General features: G+C 38.7%; 2 protein-coding genes across 3 annotated transcripts in view; one reads left to right on the top strand and one right to left on the bottom strand.

Moving 5' to 3' along the window:
• LOC116334446 (divergent protein kinase domain 1A-like) overlaps positions 1-16,439 on the bottom strand; it is a 30,923-nt gene extending 14,484 nt beyond the window's left edge. The window contains exons 1-2 of one of the 2 annotated variants that reach the window (XM_039606384.1): positions 16,314-16,439; positions 1,801-1,945 (exon numbers count right to left, since the gene is read on the bottom strand). In XM_039606384.1, coding sequence (XP_039462318.1) covers positions 1,801-1,854 — 54 coding nt within the window. In that variant the 5' untranslated portion in view covers positions 1,855-1,945; positions 16,314-16,439. Of the gene's footprint in view, positions 1-1,800; positions 2,050-16,313 lie in introns of those variants that run through there. The other variant, XM_031757877.2, reaches the window with a different exon arrangement.
• si:ch73-389b16.1 lies at positions 13,308-15,669 on the top strand. Its single transcript, XM_039606385.1, has 2 exons — positions 13,308-13,681; positions 13,783-15,669. The coding sequence occupies exons 1-2, from the start codon at positions 13,501-13,503 to the stop codon at positions 13,998-14,000; spliced, it is 399 nt and encodes a 132-aa protein (XP_039462319.1). The 5' UTR covers positions 13,308-13,500; the 3' UTR covers positions 14,001-15,669.
• Positions 16,440-18,828: the final 2,389 nt, after the last annotated feature.

Raw genomic sequence — 18,828 nt, 5'->3', positions numbered from 1 at the left:
TGGCTGAGTGCATGTGGCTTGTTTGCCTGGGAAACACCTGGGACCAGGGTGTACTATGGGAATAAGGCAAGCCAGAAGAGGCAGTACAACAGTTTGGGCAATGTTCTGCTAGGAAGCCTCCAATCACGCATCTGTTGGATGTGCTGGACAAACAAGTCCAATCCATGGAGGCCCCACATCACCACTTAAAGGATCTGTTGCTAACATCTTGGTGCCCGATACTACAGCTCACCTTCAGGGGTTTAGTGGAGTCCATGTCTTGATAGGTCAGGGCTGTTTTGGCAGCAAAAGGGGCCCAACACAATATTAGGCAGGTGGTCATAATATTACCTGTGACGAAATGCTTCATGTGCAGCTCCATTTGGAGACAACATTAATTTTTTTCTGATTTCAGTTAAAACATATATACAATTGAACTACTCATGAAATTTGAGTCATTTTAGTGCAGTGTTTAGGGCTGTTGCAAAAAATACTATTTATATTCCCCCCACCACCCCTCCCCACCACCACCCAAAACCAATAAGATAAAAAAGGAAATGGAAATTTGAAAGGTCATGATGTTAGTATTAGGAGCGTGTCAAGTTTTAGATTATCACTTGATACATGATGTTTTAGCAATTTTTCCTAAAACTCTGTCTTTGAAGCACCACTTGAATGTGAAATAAAGACATAATATCTGATGCACATTTTATTTGCATCTGAACAAGACCAACATTTCCCGCTCCCTGGGCTGATCAGTATTTCACTATTTCAGTGGAAATAGCTTCTCTCAAAGGATGACTGAATGACACTTCTTAAGTCGTCACTGGAAGGCTAGGGTGGCCTAGAAAACTGAGCGATACTGGTGGCTGTGCCTTGAGACTGGCTGTCTCTTCTTTTTTTCACTGCATTTGACAGTTTTGTTTCTAACATGCATGAGTATGGACAGGAAGCAAACAAGAGCAGCTGCCGAGATAAAACAGTGAAGAAAACGGTGCAGATTAGATAAGGAAATTTGTTAAATTAGGTAACGCAAACGAAACAAAATGCAATAACAATAGTTTGACAGAGAAGTGAAGCATTTAACCCTCTTTAGCCAAGTGGAAAACATGCTGAAGTTGACTTTCTGCTCGTCTGTGCATTTCGTTTCCTGAGACCTCCACCTGTCCTTGAGGGACTTCCCCAGTTTAATTTTACTTATGAACAATTCCTCTGTGGACTTCACCTAATTTCACTCACAGAAAATTATTACACAATATTCTTTCAAAGATTCTCAAATGAGGAGCAGTATCATATCAAACAGAAATCTAGAACTTTATATTAACTTACATCAAAACATGAAACGTTTGCAGTGCATAATCCAGCTGAGTGAAGGTAGAACAGCCATTAATATCTGGCGACTCTTTCAGATATGTCACACTAGATCTATGTGACATATCTGAATGGCTTACATAATCAAAGGAGATCTTAAACTTTTGCAGCATAAAAAGCCTCTTTTGAATGGATGACAACCAGCTAAATGCATCATGGAAGTGGTTGCTACAGTAACGGGGATCAGGAGGATGGTTGAGTCCTGTCGAGCCGTCGAGCATCAAGTGACTTTATGACTCACTGTAAGAAGCCTACACAGTATTCTGCAAATTACCTCGAAATCCATGTGAGATATCTGAAGGTTAAATTAAAAAAAAAAATAAAAAAAAATAACAGTAATCAAACGCACCGTCGCTCATTTAGGCTCGCTGTAACATCCGAGCGCATGCAAACATACATCGACAGATTTTTAAATGGACTTCACACCAGAGTGAAGATGGATTTGCTTACCTGGATGTACAGAGGCTTTCTGAAGAACCCCCATGGAAACAGACCTCTTGCCATTGCAAATGCCGAACATCTCACAGCAGCTGCTGAAGCAATAAATTCGGTGTGCACTTCACATTCGTATCAGGCAACGCCTGTTGGAGTGACCCTGGAAAATTTCCACATATAAATCATCATTATTAGTGTCGGCAGCACCGTGGATGTGCGTTTAGGCGCCGAGAGGCAGCGGACTGAGCTGCACCGCTTGCTGCAGCGCAGTCAGACTCATATTGGTTTATGATCACTTCTGGAGGCGTTTTGGCCAATTACAGAAAGAGGATGCGCACCGGTTTCCTAACCTTCCTGCGTTTCCTTAACAAATGCTAGCGATTTGGTTACGTTTTGGTTCTGTTTTTGCAAATTAGGCCATAAGGCAGTTCATTCAGTATTTTTTTTGTTCATGCGAACGCTTCGGATATAAATTATTTTAACGGGTAAATCATTTCATACCACTGGCAAGCCCTCATCTACTGAATATTGATTTTCCAATTCTGCCATGTTCTCCTTTAAGTCATTAAATAGAACAAAAACATTCAGATGAGTCAGAAATACAGGCTGTTTTTTCCTGTTATTCGTAGAGCACTACGAAACAGAAACAAAAATACCTACATCGAACAATCATTTTGAAAAAAGGATATATATATTTGTCTATGGGCAGGCGGAAATCGAAAGCTCTGTAGGTATCTTTCCATTTCTGTGTAAAGGTGTAAAGCTCAACTTTAGGACTTGAAATATAAATAAATCAGTCAATCGGGTATTGGTAATTTGTGATAGTTTCGTTTTCTTTTGTTCAAAATTATGTATAATGTGAAATACTTGCTTACATTACTAGTAATAAAACTTAATATTTATTATCAGTGTTGTAAAGAAAGTTTATTTATTTCGGTATACTTAATTCAAACAAATTTTGAAAGTTGAACATGGAAATGAAGATAAACCAAATGATTCCTGCCTGCAAGTGGGAAAATATTGTGTAAGGTCATAGACTGTATATAAAAGAAGGACGTATGTCGCTTCCAAATCTGAAAGGTGAAGCTAGTGCTGAAGCATTCTTTAAGTCCTATTCAATACGGAATGGTTTTGAGTTTGTAAATTGTGGTCCCATTTAAGGTAAAAACAAAAGCAAGTGACGACATATCAACCCTATTTCTGTTTCCAGTTTTCTACTGTGTTGATTGAGGCCGTCATCTTTTTTTTTTACTTGTAATGCTTTGTGTCTCTTTTCTTTAAATTAGAGTTCTGAACCCTAAAACTGATCAGTTTCCAGCCTTTTGTGCCATTTATGTGCAGCATGTTTTTAAGCAAAGTTTTTAGAAACCTTCAGAAAAGAACCCTCTCAGATTTTAGTGTGAACTTTAAGTTTAAGATCACGACATTTTCATAGCAATCAATCCAAACCATGGAGTATTTTAATGACTAACCTTGTGTTGTGGACAGTGTTGGGGAGTAACGGAATACATGTACCGGCGTTACGTATTTAAAATACAAAATATGAGTAACTGTATTCCATTACAGTTACCGTTTAAAAAGGTGGTATTCAGAATACAGTTACTTTGTTGAAATAAAGGGATTACACGGCGGTCTTTTCCTGTTTCATATGTTAGGCTGTGCCCTCTCTATTTCTGGTAATTCCACGCTGGTGGAAACCCAAACAAGGCTCTAATGCCTGTGTCTCAATCTCACAGCCCATGTATACAATGTAGCCTTATGGGCAGTGTAGCCCAGTTGTAAGTAAGCTATTAAGACTCGACTGTACACTGTGTTCGTGTTTTTCTCCGAAACAATAAGTTCCATTGGAGCAGCCTTTCAAAGCCTCTCTCCTTCTCTCACTAGCAAAGTTGACCCAGACAACAAAGTAAAGCTAGTTTTCAGCTACGAGCCCGAAATGGAACCCGAAGTATTAGCCAAATGTCCCTTTAATAGAGCTGCTGTTTTATAAACGCGCGGAATAGTTTTCTATACGAGATCGCTGCAAAAAGTGCAGCCTTACCTAATGTCCACCCTACTGTTACTCGTTTTGTATTAATACTTAAAAATCTAGTTGGTATTGGTATGGCGAGTAGCCTTCAGTAATAGTAATAAATCACACAGCAACAGTACATTCATGTAGTTGTAAAAGGCTTGATAATATATGAAGTAATCCAAAGTATTCAGAATATGTTACTCTCATTGAGTAACGTAATGGAATACGTTACAAAATACATTTTGGGGCATGTATTCTGTAATCTGTAGTGCAATACATTTTAAAAGTAACCTTCCCAACACTGGTTGTGGATGGACAATGCGTTCTCATCCCAACGCTGTCACAACTGGTGCAGGGACTCAAGCGCAGAGCGGGTAGTCAGTTCCAACACAGAGTTTTATTTCCAACACCAAGTGCAGAATATGTACAGTGGGGGAAATCTGGGTAGGAGAAGGGTCCCAGGGAAGATCCAGGGGAAAACGCTCGTGCACTCGTCTCCTCCTCTTACTCCAACTCACACACAACCACACAGTGGGGAGGTCACAGGTCCAGGGAGAAAAACTAACACACAGGGAAAAGGCAAGTTACACCAAGTCACTAATCTCACACAAGCTAACGTCACAAGAGCTGAGAGGGTCACTAACGTGTTAAGCACAATCATCCAGCGATGAGGATCTGTGTCCCAGCCTCAAGTAGTGCTCCTGGTGATGACTGGTGATTGATGACAGGTGTGTGGGCCAAGGGCGGGAGCCCGCAGTGAGCTCCGCCCAGGCAGAGAGGGAGAGAGAGAGCGCGAGAGAACCAAAACAGAACATGTAGCCTTGTGGGGCTGGCCGGGCAGGCATGGAGACCATGACAAACGCTAAAATACCGACGATTGTGACAAGTCATCTGTATTTTACGCTTTGGGAATGGGTTGGAATAAATGTATAAATGTGTTGAAAATAATAAACCTAAAAAAGCATTATCCTGATCTCTTTGGAAAACACTATGTGATGGCCACAACATGAAACTATTTTATTGTTGAATGATCAGTGATACTTTCATGTGTTTGTGTTGGAATGGATGGCTGGAGCCTCTGCTCTAAGCGTCTCTTACCACGGCGAGCGGGTTTATATTGGAGTCGATTGAGAACCCGGAGCATTTAATGAGGACGTGAAAGGGTACCTTTTGCCTCACTATGAGACGCCTGGGGGCGTGACGAATTGTCGGTATTTTACACTTTGGGAATGATAATGCTCTGGGATATATCTTATATGTTCTCTTGGATGTAGTTTGGTCTGTTTAACACGTTCTTCCTGCCACATGATGGTGTTTGTGTCTGCCCACTGGTGTCTTTCAACATGAACTTTTATTGAGAACAATCTGATCCTCACCCTCATTTTTCCCAGTGATAATGTATTTATATTAGCCTAACACCAGCTCCATCGCCAGACATCATTATGTCAGCTAGCCCAACTTCACCAACCCTCCAAATGTCATTTCTATTTTGTTTTCTGTCATTGTTTACTTCCAAAGTTATAGCAGAGCTTATCCTTTTAAGTTCTGTTAGAAATATTTCTGTCAGTACATGTCATGTTATCTTAAATCAGTTGAACTCAGTTCAATTTTTTATATAGCAACAGTCACCTCAAGGCTCTTTATATTGTAAAGTAAAGACCCAAGGTGAAAAATACCTTGCTAATGTCCTACTAACTTAAGATAGCTCTCCTAAACCTTGCAAATCCTCCTGCAGTTAACCTTTATTTTAACCATCAGTGGTGTGACTGACTTAACCAGCACATAACATCATGGTGGCTACGTTACATCTTTTACATGCAGTCTTTGCACAAACACTAGTGATGCTGAGTTCATTTGACTCAGGCCTGACTTGGGTTTGCAGTATTTTACAGGTTGTGTATAAAGCAAACAGATAATTCTGAATTCTTTCATTGATAACATGACCCACAACTTTTCTTACATGAGCTATGGAGACCTTTAAAATTTTCCCCTTGAAAAGAAGATGACCTATACAAGTTATCTTGGGTCCTGAGAAAAAAAATCAGGAGCTTCAGGGGAGAATTTAAATCATTTGTTGGGTAAAAACAACAGAAACACACAGTGCACAAAAGCAGAGTAATTCCTGGCAGACTTTCACAGTCTCCCTGGAGAAAGAGACAGTTCCCTGGTGGTGTTCCTTAAGGATAAGTCTCAGAGCTCAGAGGGAGGCTTGTATCAGCAGAGGAAAGTGGAGAGCCAAAAGCAGTCAGCTATAATGCCAGAGTAGGATCATGTATAAAGACATTCCTGATTTGATGTATATTTTAAGAGGTTTTGGCACATACCTGCATTTTCTTTTAATTATTTTTTTTCATCTTTTTATGTCCTAAGATTACAAAGACTCCTCTTTACTGTATTTTGCTTTGAGATGAGAGTTCTGTTTCTGGTATCTAATAAAGAGATACAGTAAATCTGGATCTCAAGAGAGTGCACCAGCAAAAGGTAATGGGCACTCAGTTATATGGCACATTAGCAGGTGCAGCACAGGCATCATCATCCATCAAAACAGAAAGCCGTCTTATATTTCTGTGATTGTTTTTCATGAAAGTAGAAGTGTTGCCGAGCAGTAGTAGATGGATTGCAAAAATGTTTATGTAATGTGGTTTCCAGGTTTGACCAATGAAAGACTGTTTTAGCATTTAACGACTCCCATTCAGTGCTGGTGTTAAAATGTTAATAAAACATGTTTTTCTGTAACTGCAGTTTACTGGGCACAAAAATGAACCGTTACCGAAATCTCTGTCTATTTAAAGTACACCATAATGTTAATGTAGTGTAGAAGTGTACTTATCTCTCCTGGGCTCAATTTGTTTCACCAGCGTGGACTATAGGTAGCTAAGGACTGCTCGTCTACATGCAGAGATTGTCTGTTGCCAGATGGAGGATTTCAAAGTATGTGATACAACCAGCCTGTGGGCTACTTTTGCTTGGGCTGTTGGTCCATTAGCCAGAAATGGACGGCAGCAAAGTTATAACATACAAAGAGCTAAAATGAATTAGAGCATGTAAAACAATGAAAGGTGAACAATTAAGAATGTGCTCAGAGTAGAACCGCTGTCAAAAAGAGCCTGCTGAGGTGGTTGAAGACTGGTCGCCTTACTTTAAAGGTTGGGAGGAGATGCCAATGTAGTCCTGTAGTCTGCTGGAGATATGTTATGACTCATCTGGCCTGGGAATGTGAGGATTCCCCCCCAGGAAGAACTTGAAATTGTTGCTGGGGAGAACAACATTTGGAATACTCTTCTTTGTCTGCTACCACCATTAGGAGGGGATAATGGATGTAGGAAAATACTATTCATTTAAAAAAAACACAGCCATCCTCATCCATAAAGACAGACTGCTCTTAATACTCCTATATTTCTGTGATTGTATGTAACGATCACAGAAATATATGTAACAACATAGTTAGACATTAGATAGACAGTTTATTTGGACTTTTCTAGATGTGTGTAATGTGGTTTCTAGATTTGACCAATAAAAGGACATCATGACTGAGACTGCTGTAGCATTTAAAGATTGCCATTCAGTGCTGGGTTTCAAATGTTAATAAAATCAATGTTTCTGCAACTGTGCAGTTTACTGGGCACAAAAATGAAAAATAACTGCAATCTCAGGCTCTTGATGTACACCATAATATTAATGTAATGTCTAAGTATCTTCTCTCTCATGGGCTCAATTCAGTGTTCTGTTTGGTTGCGAAAAATCAAAGTATGTGGTACAACTGGCCTGTGGGCTGCTCTTTCTTGGGCTGTTGTTCAAGGCTGGTCACCTGACTTTAAAGGTTTTGCAACTGGGAAGAGATGCCAGCGTAGACAGACCTATGCTATTTTCTATGCAAACATCTATAGCCTGCACCTCATAAGCTGACATTAGGCAATTTATTTGAGGTAACTAGTTTACACTTTTTAGAAAAAAATATAAAGCTCTCTAATCATAACATAACTGTTTTTCAGTGGCACAAACACAATATTTCAGATCCAGTTCCCTCTGCACTTCATTGTTCTTGATTTAGAAGATTAAAAAAAAGAAAGAAGATCCTACATTTGAATGAGATACATTGATGCTCTGGGAGACTTGTTCTCCCATTACAATCAACATACAAAATATGCCCTACTTCTATACCAAGCTGTTTTTGTATTTGTATAGCGTTTAAAAGATATTTCTTTTGCCCCTTTTGTTAGACCTTATGATATTTAGAACAAATACAGCGAGTTAAGCCTTAAGTTATTCTTTAACTCCAATTACAAAAATTTTGTGACACTGTGTAAACTATAAATAAAAACAAAGGGGTTTGCAATAGTAGGTAAAAAGATGGGAACTGAAGACACCAGCTGCTGAACCTTTGGGAGAGAAATTTTGTCCCATTCTGATGTGAAACAGTATGAACTGCATGATGCTACAAGAGCTGGACTGCAGGGAGACCAGTTAGCACCTGGGCTCTTCCACTACAAAGCCATGCTGTTGTACTGTAACAGATGCAGTTTGCAGTTTAGCAATGAACTGCCGAAAAATGCAAGGACTTGAGAAAGACATTGTCTACATGGGAGCATATGTTGCTATAAAAACCCATACATACTTTACAGGATTAATGGTGTCTTTTCAAATGTGCAATAAATACAATATAATTATGCCTGTTTTAATGCCATGCCACCTGATGGTCTGAAAATCACAGGAATTCAATACTGATTTCTGGCCTAATTCCTTGCACACAGAGATTTCTTGAGATCTGTGGAGAAATCCACAGATATTTTTTTAGATGATAACATGAATGACATATTAAAAAAGGTTTGAATTTTTACACTGAGCAATATTATTCTGAAATTATTCCACAACTTGTCATGCAGTTTTTTGTAGATTGGTGAACCTTTGCCCATCTTTATTTCTGACACACTCTGCCTTTCAGTGGTGTTTAAACTTTTTCTGGCCCACCCACATATAGAAATCACCAAGAGTAAAAGAAAGCTTTGGGATGAATTTCAACAAACAAGCTTAGCACTATTTTTTGCTTCCATTCATGAATCATATTCATGCATTCATTGTATCACTTCATGGTGTAAGTTGAACAGCATTTACTGTATTTAAAAAATAAATAAATAAGTAAGTAATAAGTAACACGCAGCAGCTACACCAGCAGGGATCCCAACAGTGGATCATCAGCCTCCATCTCATTATTAACATCCTCGTCTGTCACACAAACTCTCTCCATGTCCTCCATCACAGCATCCATAAATTTTCCATGTGGTCTTGAGCTTTTCTTCCTTCGACTCCATCTTCTCCATCCTTGTATGAATGTGAAACTTTGATATGTTAATAACACAAATAACTACTTTCAGCTGGTGCCTTATTTTCTAAGGGGTCGCCACAGCAGGTGAATCTGCACGTTTGATTTGGCACAGATTTTACACTGGATGCATCTCCTGATGCAACCCTTTGATTTACCTGGGCTTGGGATCAGCACTAGGAGTACACAAGCTTTTGACCCGTTCTCCTCCTGCTCTCAAACCAGGGATCTTTTTCATGTTAGGCAAATGTATTATTAGAGGTGGAGGCTGCAATATAAAGTATCTTAACCTGACATTCTTGAAATATAATTACACTAAACAGTAAGAGTGCAGGTTGTATTATAGAGTCAGTATCCCTACCCAAATTTTATTAAGTGCTGCCAGTTCAGCCTATTTTTAATCCATGATATTTGCTTTGTTGTCCATGCCTTCAGACCCCACCTGGGAGTTTGAGAACCACTGCTTTAAATGGATATACCGTTTGCCGAAGCTCAGAGTGCTTCTACTGAAGAAGCAGATTGTATGAAAGGGCTGCGAGTGTTTATCTTCATTGGCACAATGAAATCCAGCACATATTGTGGGATGTGTTTGGGTACATTTAAGCACTGAACTTACAATAAAACCACCATGCACTTCCCTTCATAAAACCTCCCAGATGGTTTAATCATTCAGTATTTTGTGCTTTGAAGTGCTTGAGGATTTCCTGAGATTATTTTATACACGCCATATGGGGAATTATTTCTGGAGCAGCATTTATAGTGATATGCTGGTATAGCTTAAAATTACATAACAGATGGTGTGCATCACTGCAAGTGAGTTTTATGTAAATGTGATGACTAATGTTTTCAAGTTGTCCCTGCATGTGAAATGAGGTGGTGAAACACAGTGGCCCTTCTATGTCTCAGTCTCTGGTGTGGATTTTTTTAGAAGCAACTTCTGACAAATGGGATCGTTAAGAGCAGATTTAGGTGGATAAATATGGCAGGATTAGCCATTTCTGTTCAGAGTCACAAATTAAGTCACAATTACTAGACTAAAATTAGATTATGAAATGCAGACCCGTAATTATGGGATTCTAAACAGTAACTAGAAAGTAAATAAACAATATCTCTATTTTAATTAATAAAACTATTATTTAAAATGTCCTCGCTGTGTTCACAATTCTTTATAAAAATGAATATTAATAATTATCATGCACTCATCTGATCAATTCTGACATTGTCTCTGTCTCGCTTTCAGATATAACAGCAAATCTGCAAAGACAGATTTGGCTTATCCATCCATTTGCTTCCCTTTACCCAGTTCATGTTCATGTTGAGCAGGCTGTGATTCTGTGTGCATTTTTTGAACGCTTTCAGGAGCACAAGGGTTCATTGTTGATCAAAGTGCACCAGTTTATTCACTGACATTTTAACACAGTGACCTATTATGAGTCACTTGTCTAACTCGGTTGGCCTGAGGGAAGAAGTTTTTTACTTGAAAAACATCCAAGAGTTTATATTTTTTCAGAGTGGGATTGTGTTCTTGTTATAATAAATATAAACGCGACTAATTTAATGGTGTCTCTTGTTTTATTACTTTGTAACTGAGTCACACAGGTAATAAATTAAGGCTTGTTAAATGTGAAGAAAAAATTTAAAAATAAACAAGCACACAGCTGAAACCCAGTCACAATGTTTGATTACTTCACATCTAATGGAGATTTATTCATTTAAACACTGTTATCAAACTGCATGTCTGATCCTAATTCTCAAAAGATGCTGGCTGTACATTACAGCAGCGGTCCCCAACCTTTTTTGCCTCACGGACCGGTTTATGCCCGAGAATATTTTCACGGACCGGCCTTTAAGGTGTCGCGGATAAAACTAGTACCGGTACCGAAAAAAAGAAGATTTATTCATAACACACGTGAAAAGACCCAGAAAAACCGAGTTAACGATACAAACGATAACAAAATAACGCTGAAAACCGATAAAAACCCTGAAAACCATACATTTCACACCTGAGCCAAAACTCTCGCGGCCCGGTACCAAACGACTCACGGACCGGTACCGGTCCGAGGACCGGGGGTTGGGGACCACTGCATTACAGCACTGGTGTTTCATAAGGCTCAGGGTTTGTGTTTAAAAATAAATCTTTTGTTAGTATTTATGCATGTAGCCACCCTGGAGGAAATCGTTGACTTTAGAGAAAGTCACACTACAGAACGAGAAAAGAAGCCATGTAAAGCTTGTGAGGTAGGAGAATCCATGCAGAGACATGTGGCAAAGTAATAAAAGCCCAGGATGAAACAAATTTTACATTTTATATTGATTAAGAAGTAACCTGCATTCATTTCTAATCACTGCAATCAGTAGCTACTGATCACTTCTGCTTGGTTCCAGAGAAAGATGTTTGTAGTGTTTGTACAATACCTTTAATACTACACTGTTCCTTTCTCCCAATACAGTGTCAGTAACCCAAATGATAAAAATACTCAGGGCACGAGGAAAATTCAGAAACACTTCACAGTGTGTTATTGTAGGAATTACTGTTGGTGAAGGACAGTTAATCTGCCAGAGAAACTAAACTAATAATGCTGCAACCATCAAAATCCATATTCTAAAGTTAAGATACAGTAAAGAACAATAAAGAGATAAATAATTAGAATTGATCAGTAACTGCACTGCAATTAGTTTTTTACACTGGCTCTAAAAGTCGTTATTTTAAACCTAATGGGTAAAATGAACAAATCCATCACTTTTACGGATTAGACGTGCAAAGCATCACCATTTACTAACATTTTTACCAGCTGACATTCTGGCAAATCCTCTTATTCACTTTCCTACAGAGAGTTAGATGACAAGATCAATACTAAAACCATGTCTTTCCATTAAATACAGAAGACAGCAAGCCTAATTTGGCACAGAATCAAGGCACAATGGGAAACCACTAGCACGGCCCTGTCACAGGTTCACAAAAATATGATGTTATACAAGAAGCCTCGTATACAACGTGAGGTTTTTTTAATAGAGCTATTGAAAGAAGGTGAAACAAGGGAGTGTATGAGACTTGTTCTATGACTGACTGGTTGATTTGGTTTGTGCGTGCTTAGAATTATATGTAAAGTAAAAGCCTATTTCTTTCTCTACAGGTAGAGTCTAATAACATATACTCTCTAAGGAAAGAGAATTACGAGTACTTTTCCGAGGGCTGTACATACTTGCCCTGTTTCTTCTAGACTTTAAGATCAGGAGACAGCTTGTATTTAATTCACTTCAGTTCAATTCAGTTGTTTTTATATAGCGCCAAATCACAACAACAGTTGCCTCAAGGTGCTTTATATTGTAAGGTAAAAGAGAAAAGCCCAACAATCATATGACCCCCTATGAGCAAGTGCTTTGGTGACAGTGGGAAGGAAAAACTAACTTTTAACAGGAAGAAATTTAATTAGGTTAAATATTAAATTTACCGTTTAGATTTTAGAATTTTTCCATTTCATTATTTATTTAAGTCAAATGAAAAACATTTAGTATGTTCATTATTATTAAGGCACTGGTGAGCACGGCTTTGGTTGGAACTTTTTGGAGACTTTGTTCTCTGTTCTTGGACCTGTTTAGTTTTCTCTGGATGCCCCAGTTTCCTCTGAAGGTCAAAAATAAATATAATCAAATAAATGAATAAAGAAAGAAAGAAACAAATGGTACCAACAGTAACTAACCAACAGTCATTCTTTTTTGAGAATGTAATTAAATTACATGAACTTGTTGCTCTGACTGACTTTGTTAAGACACTAATGTTTAGAGTTAATAATAAAACAAGACTTGCAGCTTCTGTATGAGCTTCTTTCTACATGGTGTTTTGCCAAGCTGCGTACTACCAAACACTAGGCTTACATGATATATTATTAACTGCATTTTTCTGTCACCTAATAACAGTACAACAATTATTCTTTAGTAAAGAAAGATGTTTCAGTTGTTTAATCTCATTAAAAACTGCAGGGTTTTAAGCAAGCAATGACTGGCTGTGAAATTATTCTTTTTTTCTTTACGATTGTTTGGAGCCGGTCTCATGACTTGCAGTTTGTAATGGTGTGTACTGAGAGATGCTGTTTTCAGATGACTTCTGGGTATGTACTGAGGTTTGGGCCTATAAAAAGCCCAATGTTACCAGCAGCGCCTTTAAACTGCAAACAAAGCAGTCTTTTATGTGCTTCCACAGCAGAAAGAGAAGTTCATGCTTTTCAGAGGCTTTAAGAGTAGTGCTTCATTGGATGATCAAAACAGTTTTATAGCCATCATCCTTGCGTCTTGTCTTCACTAAGGTTTCTGGCCGTTCAGTTGTCTTCATTTTTTCTGTGTTCAGTTTTGGGTCTTGCCATTTAGACTTTTAGCCCTCAACATGAGTAAGTGTCACAGTGAACTGACTCAGAAGGAGCAGGAGATGCTGAAAATTCGGCGGGACAGCGACACAAAGGCGGCCGAACTTGTCAAGATGGAGAGGATGCTCCAGCAGACCAAGAACCTGCTGGACAAGAAGACAGAGTCTGGTTCGAAGAGCATGGGATACCAGGAGAACATGGGTGAGTGTTACAAACAAGGCTTTCTAACTTCATATTTTCACTTTCAAAAATTCTCGCTGCTGATCGCAGTCAGTGACATCGTTTTATGTTCCTTGCCTCAGTGGAGGACCTGGAGGAAAAGGTGCGCTCCACCAGACGATACAGGAGAAACTCCCTCCATCACACGCAGATGCTGGAGAGCCAGATGAAAACTGTGAAAGGTGAGCTGGTGGGCACCCTGGACCACCTTCAGGAGCTGAGGAACGTCCTACGGCGTTCACAGCAGAAGGCAGAAGAACGCAAGGCTGCAATGGAGAAGCTGGCTGCAGGGCTCAGGTGAAGAACCTTTGACCGCAATAAACCTGAAATCCTACATCCTGTCAGAAAGGCTGTGCAGAATTCACATCTAACGAGATGGCACCCAGTCACCGGTGAAATGATAGAGGAAGAAAGTGCTTTCACTGTTTTTTTTCCATCTCAGCAGTGAGGCTGTAAATCTTCATCATTTGGACTTGAATCATGAATATGATTCAGCTGCTCTTCCTTCACTTTTTCATTAATCTCAGTAAGTCTCATAGTAATATAGTAAATTTAAAGCATCTGATTCTTTGTACCTTCTGAAAGTATTTGAAAGATGATTAACCAACAGTGTTTATGCGACTGGGAAAAACACATTACACATGTCTTCATAGATATTAAATTATACATGTAGTTCTTCACATTACTAAGAAGTACCTTTTAAGCCTGATATATGGAACTTAGGCTTGCATTAGATCCCTCATTTCAGAGGCAACGATGAGTCATATTATCTCCTAGAAAGATGTCCTGAACTCTTCCACAGTCATATGTTCCTCTTTGTATGAGAAGAAAAACTGTCACTGATATACAGTAAACCTTATATTTATCTTACATTTCTTTAAATCACATTTAATGAATATATCCCTGTTAATTAATAATATTTAGGTTTTTACTGAAATCAGAATTTGAATTTATTAGTAAGTCAGTCAAGACATTACTGAAGGTAGTATTATTGTTACTACCATTATTCATAACTTATTCGAATGAGAGTTCTTACTCAAACTATTATGAATTGCTGCTACATATTAAAATGATCAACAGCACATAGATTTATATCTTTGTCTGAATAGTAGAGAAAAAAATGTTTGTTGATGATTTATTGCACACAAGTATAGAATTATGCAATTTAACTTTAAACATTTTGCCACCGATGGTCTGAAGAATTATAGGAATGACCCTTTTGTTAACAGTGACCCTTATCAACTGCACTGCACTCACTATGTTCAGTGCAAAGCCGAAGTTTCCAGTGTTTCAACTCCCTCTGGGATCAATAGGCTGTTTCTGTCTGTTTCCTGTGGTGAGTCATCTGAAAGCTGTATTTGTGCCTTCCCTGTGGCTGGGATGTTTGCTAATTTAGTACAGCTTGTTTCACAAAGCATCACATGCTGTGAAGCCGAGAGGGGATTTCATCTGCTGGTTTTACTTTTCTGTTGTTGATGCTTTCTGCTTGATCGTAACTTCCTTCATACTTTTGTCCCATGTAAAGTATGATTTCGATATTATGAACATTGCACAAATACATATGAATGAGTCTTTAGGTAAAAAAGTGCTAAAAGTAGAACACTGAAGGTGATTTATGATGACCTGGAAAGTAAACAAACCCATATGAGGCCATAACATATTCACAGATCATCACACAATGTTCCTGACAGATTAATTTTTCAAACTGAATTACAAAGAATTGGACTGTTTTCTGTTATTTCTCCCTTTCAACTGGTGCAGAAGTCTGTTTGAGACAGATATAGCAATGAGCCCACAGGGGACACTGGAGACATCTCTGGAAAAAAGCAAGCTGCATCGTTCTTCCTCTCCTGCTTTAGACCACACATTAGGATTTGATTGCTTGTATTGTAATCAGTTTGACGCATTCAGAAATGTCTAGATAAGCTTTTGTCCAAAACAAAATAATAAACTGCTTTATAAATATTCTTCTCAGCCTGTGGCACAACATTCATTTCCTCCATCCATATGTTGAAGTATCCTTGAAGTAGATTTATTGTGGTTTCTATATATTACATCATAGCAAAGAAAATAGTTCTAAGGTAACAATCTTCTGTTGGCTTCTGACAGTGAGCGTATCTCTGTTCTTGTCCTGTAGACCTCATTCAACTCATTCTCACTGGCTCCAGAGTCATCACCATCTCTAAGCAGCATATCACATCACATTTCTGCAAATCAGTTGCATGCTGTGTGGTCAAATGTTTGTGCAGGTTGGAGGTATTTCTTCTATTTGTTCTGTGTCAGTGTTGGGGTGATTACTCAAAAAGTAATGTATAACACAGAGAATATTTCTCTTAAAAGTAATGCAATACGTTACAGTATTACTCATAGCATCACACTACTTGTTACATTCTTTCATGTCACTGTAAAATGACCAGTTAACACACCTATCCAAATACATGTCCTCAAGAGGATACACATTTGATCTTTCTCTTAGTATTTAGGTATGAACACAAAACCGACAGCACAAAGCAAAATGAAAACCAGCACAAAGAGACTTATTGCTACAGTGATTCTACTTTAGAAACATCAGCAACAGGTAGAAATGAAGCTTAACTGCTCATCAGTGTGTTACCTGTTGAAGTTCAGGATCTGGCAGCTGGACTGGGGTCAGCATTCACTCAGCTTTTACGTCACTCTGGGTTCTTGGCTAGCTTAGCATTAGCGTGCTGTCTATACAGATGCTTGCAAAGAACTGAAGTTGTTTTTGCAGCAGTTGTTTCTGCCGTGGATGCCGTTTCCGATCTACCATCACAGTCTCATCCTTTTGTGCAATAAAAATAAAAGTAATGTCCATATCCACACTGCAGACTATGCCACTATGAACCTAAATCAGCTGACTGTACCACAAGTGCAAGTGGAACAGATAAGCGGGATAGATAGTGTAGAAATGTTTAGCTTATTTTAGAGTTTAGACATGTAGGAATGTTTAGTTTGTTTTAGAGTTTAGAAATGTGTTAAGATAGAATGTAGAATTATGGTAGAGACACTGAAACTGCCCTGGATATAAATAAAGGCCTGATTGTGTCATGAGCTTAGAAGTAGATTTGTAACTGGATAACTGTGGTCTGGAGGGGTGATGGTATTTATGGCCCCTAGGAAGAGACACATACCCACAGTGTTTTAACTGATATACTCCCACACCTATATGCACACTCACTCACGTGCACGCACATACCAGGTATGCACACACAGTCACTCACGAGCACTCACATAGACACGTGGGTACGCGCACACACAGGCACTCACGTGCTCGTGTACATAGACACAGACACAGAGTTTGCAGCACACTGTGGGGGATTTATGATGGGGTCGCCTCTATAAAGCTGCCTGGAACTAACAAAGGGGTGAAGATTGTTTCAGAGGGACACCGGCCTCGTCTTCCCTTCTAGAAGTGCATGCTTAAATGAAGATGAATAAAGATGAATAAAGATTTTGTAAAAATAATTACTGAGTTCCGGTGCCGTTTCTGGATCCCTCGACGAATAAAGAACCGGGGTAAAAACTGATTTCGTAACAATAGACAAGCTAACTGACAGTTCAAGGAATTCAAATGCTGGGAACCGGTTCTCGATTCCCATCACTATATCTGATAGATTTAAATTTTTTAACAGTGTTCCACAGGGTTTTGTGCTGGGATAAATATTATTATTTTTATACATGCTAAGTTCATACTGTTAGAAAAGCATATCCAAATGAAACCCTGAACCCTGCCATGCTGCAATAGACTTAGCCTATTGAGAGAGCTTCCCATGATGCTCCCAGAGTTTGTGCTCCACTCACCTCTTGTCACTGTCTGTGTGTTTATAAACCACTCTCCTTTTAATCTTTAGTTAATCATTCTCTTCCACAGTGTGAATTTTGTCCTGCCTCTCTCTGCTTTCTTCTCTTTTCCCTCATCCTCAGTTGGTCATGGCAGATGGCTGCCCCCCATTAAGCCTGGTTTTGCCAGAAGTTTCTTCCTGTTTAAACAGAGTTTCTCTTTCCCACTGTTACCTAGTGCTCACAGGGGGCTGTCTGATTCTTCGTTTTCATTTTGGAGGGTCTATACCTTACAATATAAAGTGAGGCAACTGTTGTAAAATTGGCACTATATATATAACATTGAATTGACTTTTAGTAAACATTGTTAGAATTGTGGATGCTCATACTGAGCAGGGTCAGAGGTTCAAATAATGATGTCAACATCAGACGTCACTACCCATGAGTCACTCAAAACCTCAGGTTTCAGAATGCATTAAACATGCAGAATAAGACATGTCCTTTATACTGTTGGCTCTGTATGATGTCAGTGAGAATAAATCTTCTTAACATGGTAACGTGTGTAACAGATTTTTCTATATTGTCTTAAATTGGAAGAGAAGGGAGCAAAACCAGATTGTTTCAAATGGTGGATGAACTGCAGTTACCCCCAACACAACCCCACCGATGTCACAGACTGCAATCAGCTGTTAATTGGTAACATTTATCACACATTTTTATCAGAGTGCAAACTGCATTTGTATATTTCTTGAGTTTACCACTGCAACCATTTTGGAATACATAAACAGGTGCTAAAACACCTAATAGTGAAATTAATGATTTTGGTACATACATTCTGCACTTAGATAGGAAATGTAAAGCAGATGCTTTTGATGTTAAAAAATTCCATGTTTTCCTTGAAATTTTGTTTATATTTTTTCAACCGTTGTTTGACCTTTGATTTTTTTGAATTTATATTAAAAGAAGTTGTTAGAAAGAAAACAATAATCAAGTATTTTTCACCTGTTTTCCACCAGCCAGCACAGTAGTACTGGAATTGTACCGTTATGCCCCCTGGTGGGTCATAGAGGCACTGCAGGAGGGCTGTGACCATGGTTAAATATCATTATAATTAATGAAGTGAAAGTAAAATGAAAGTAAAGTGTAATTAGTGTTTGTTGATGCTATTAGTGGGATTTGTATTGCTGGGTTTTTGAACTCATAAAAATGAGCATACCAGAAAAACCTTCAGAAGCACTGGTGTGACACCTTTGATTCAGTTTAATGCTTAAATGTTTAAGGTCTTACCTAACTGTAAGACATTTTCATTAAAAGGAGGACAGCGAAAG

This window comes from Oreochromis aureus, linkage group 23, assembly GCF_013358895.1.
Source record: "Oreochromis aureus strain Israel breed Guangdong linkage group 23, ZZ_aureus, whole genome shotgun sequence".
Taxonomy (NCBI): Eukaryota; Metazoa; Chordata; class Actinopteri; order Cichliformes; family Cichlidae; genus Oreochromis; species Oreochromis aureus.
The sequence above is the reverse complement of the archived record's forward strand: the minus strand, read 5'-3'. Positions and strand labels throughout refer to the sequence as shown.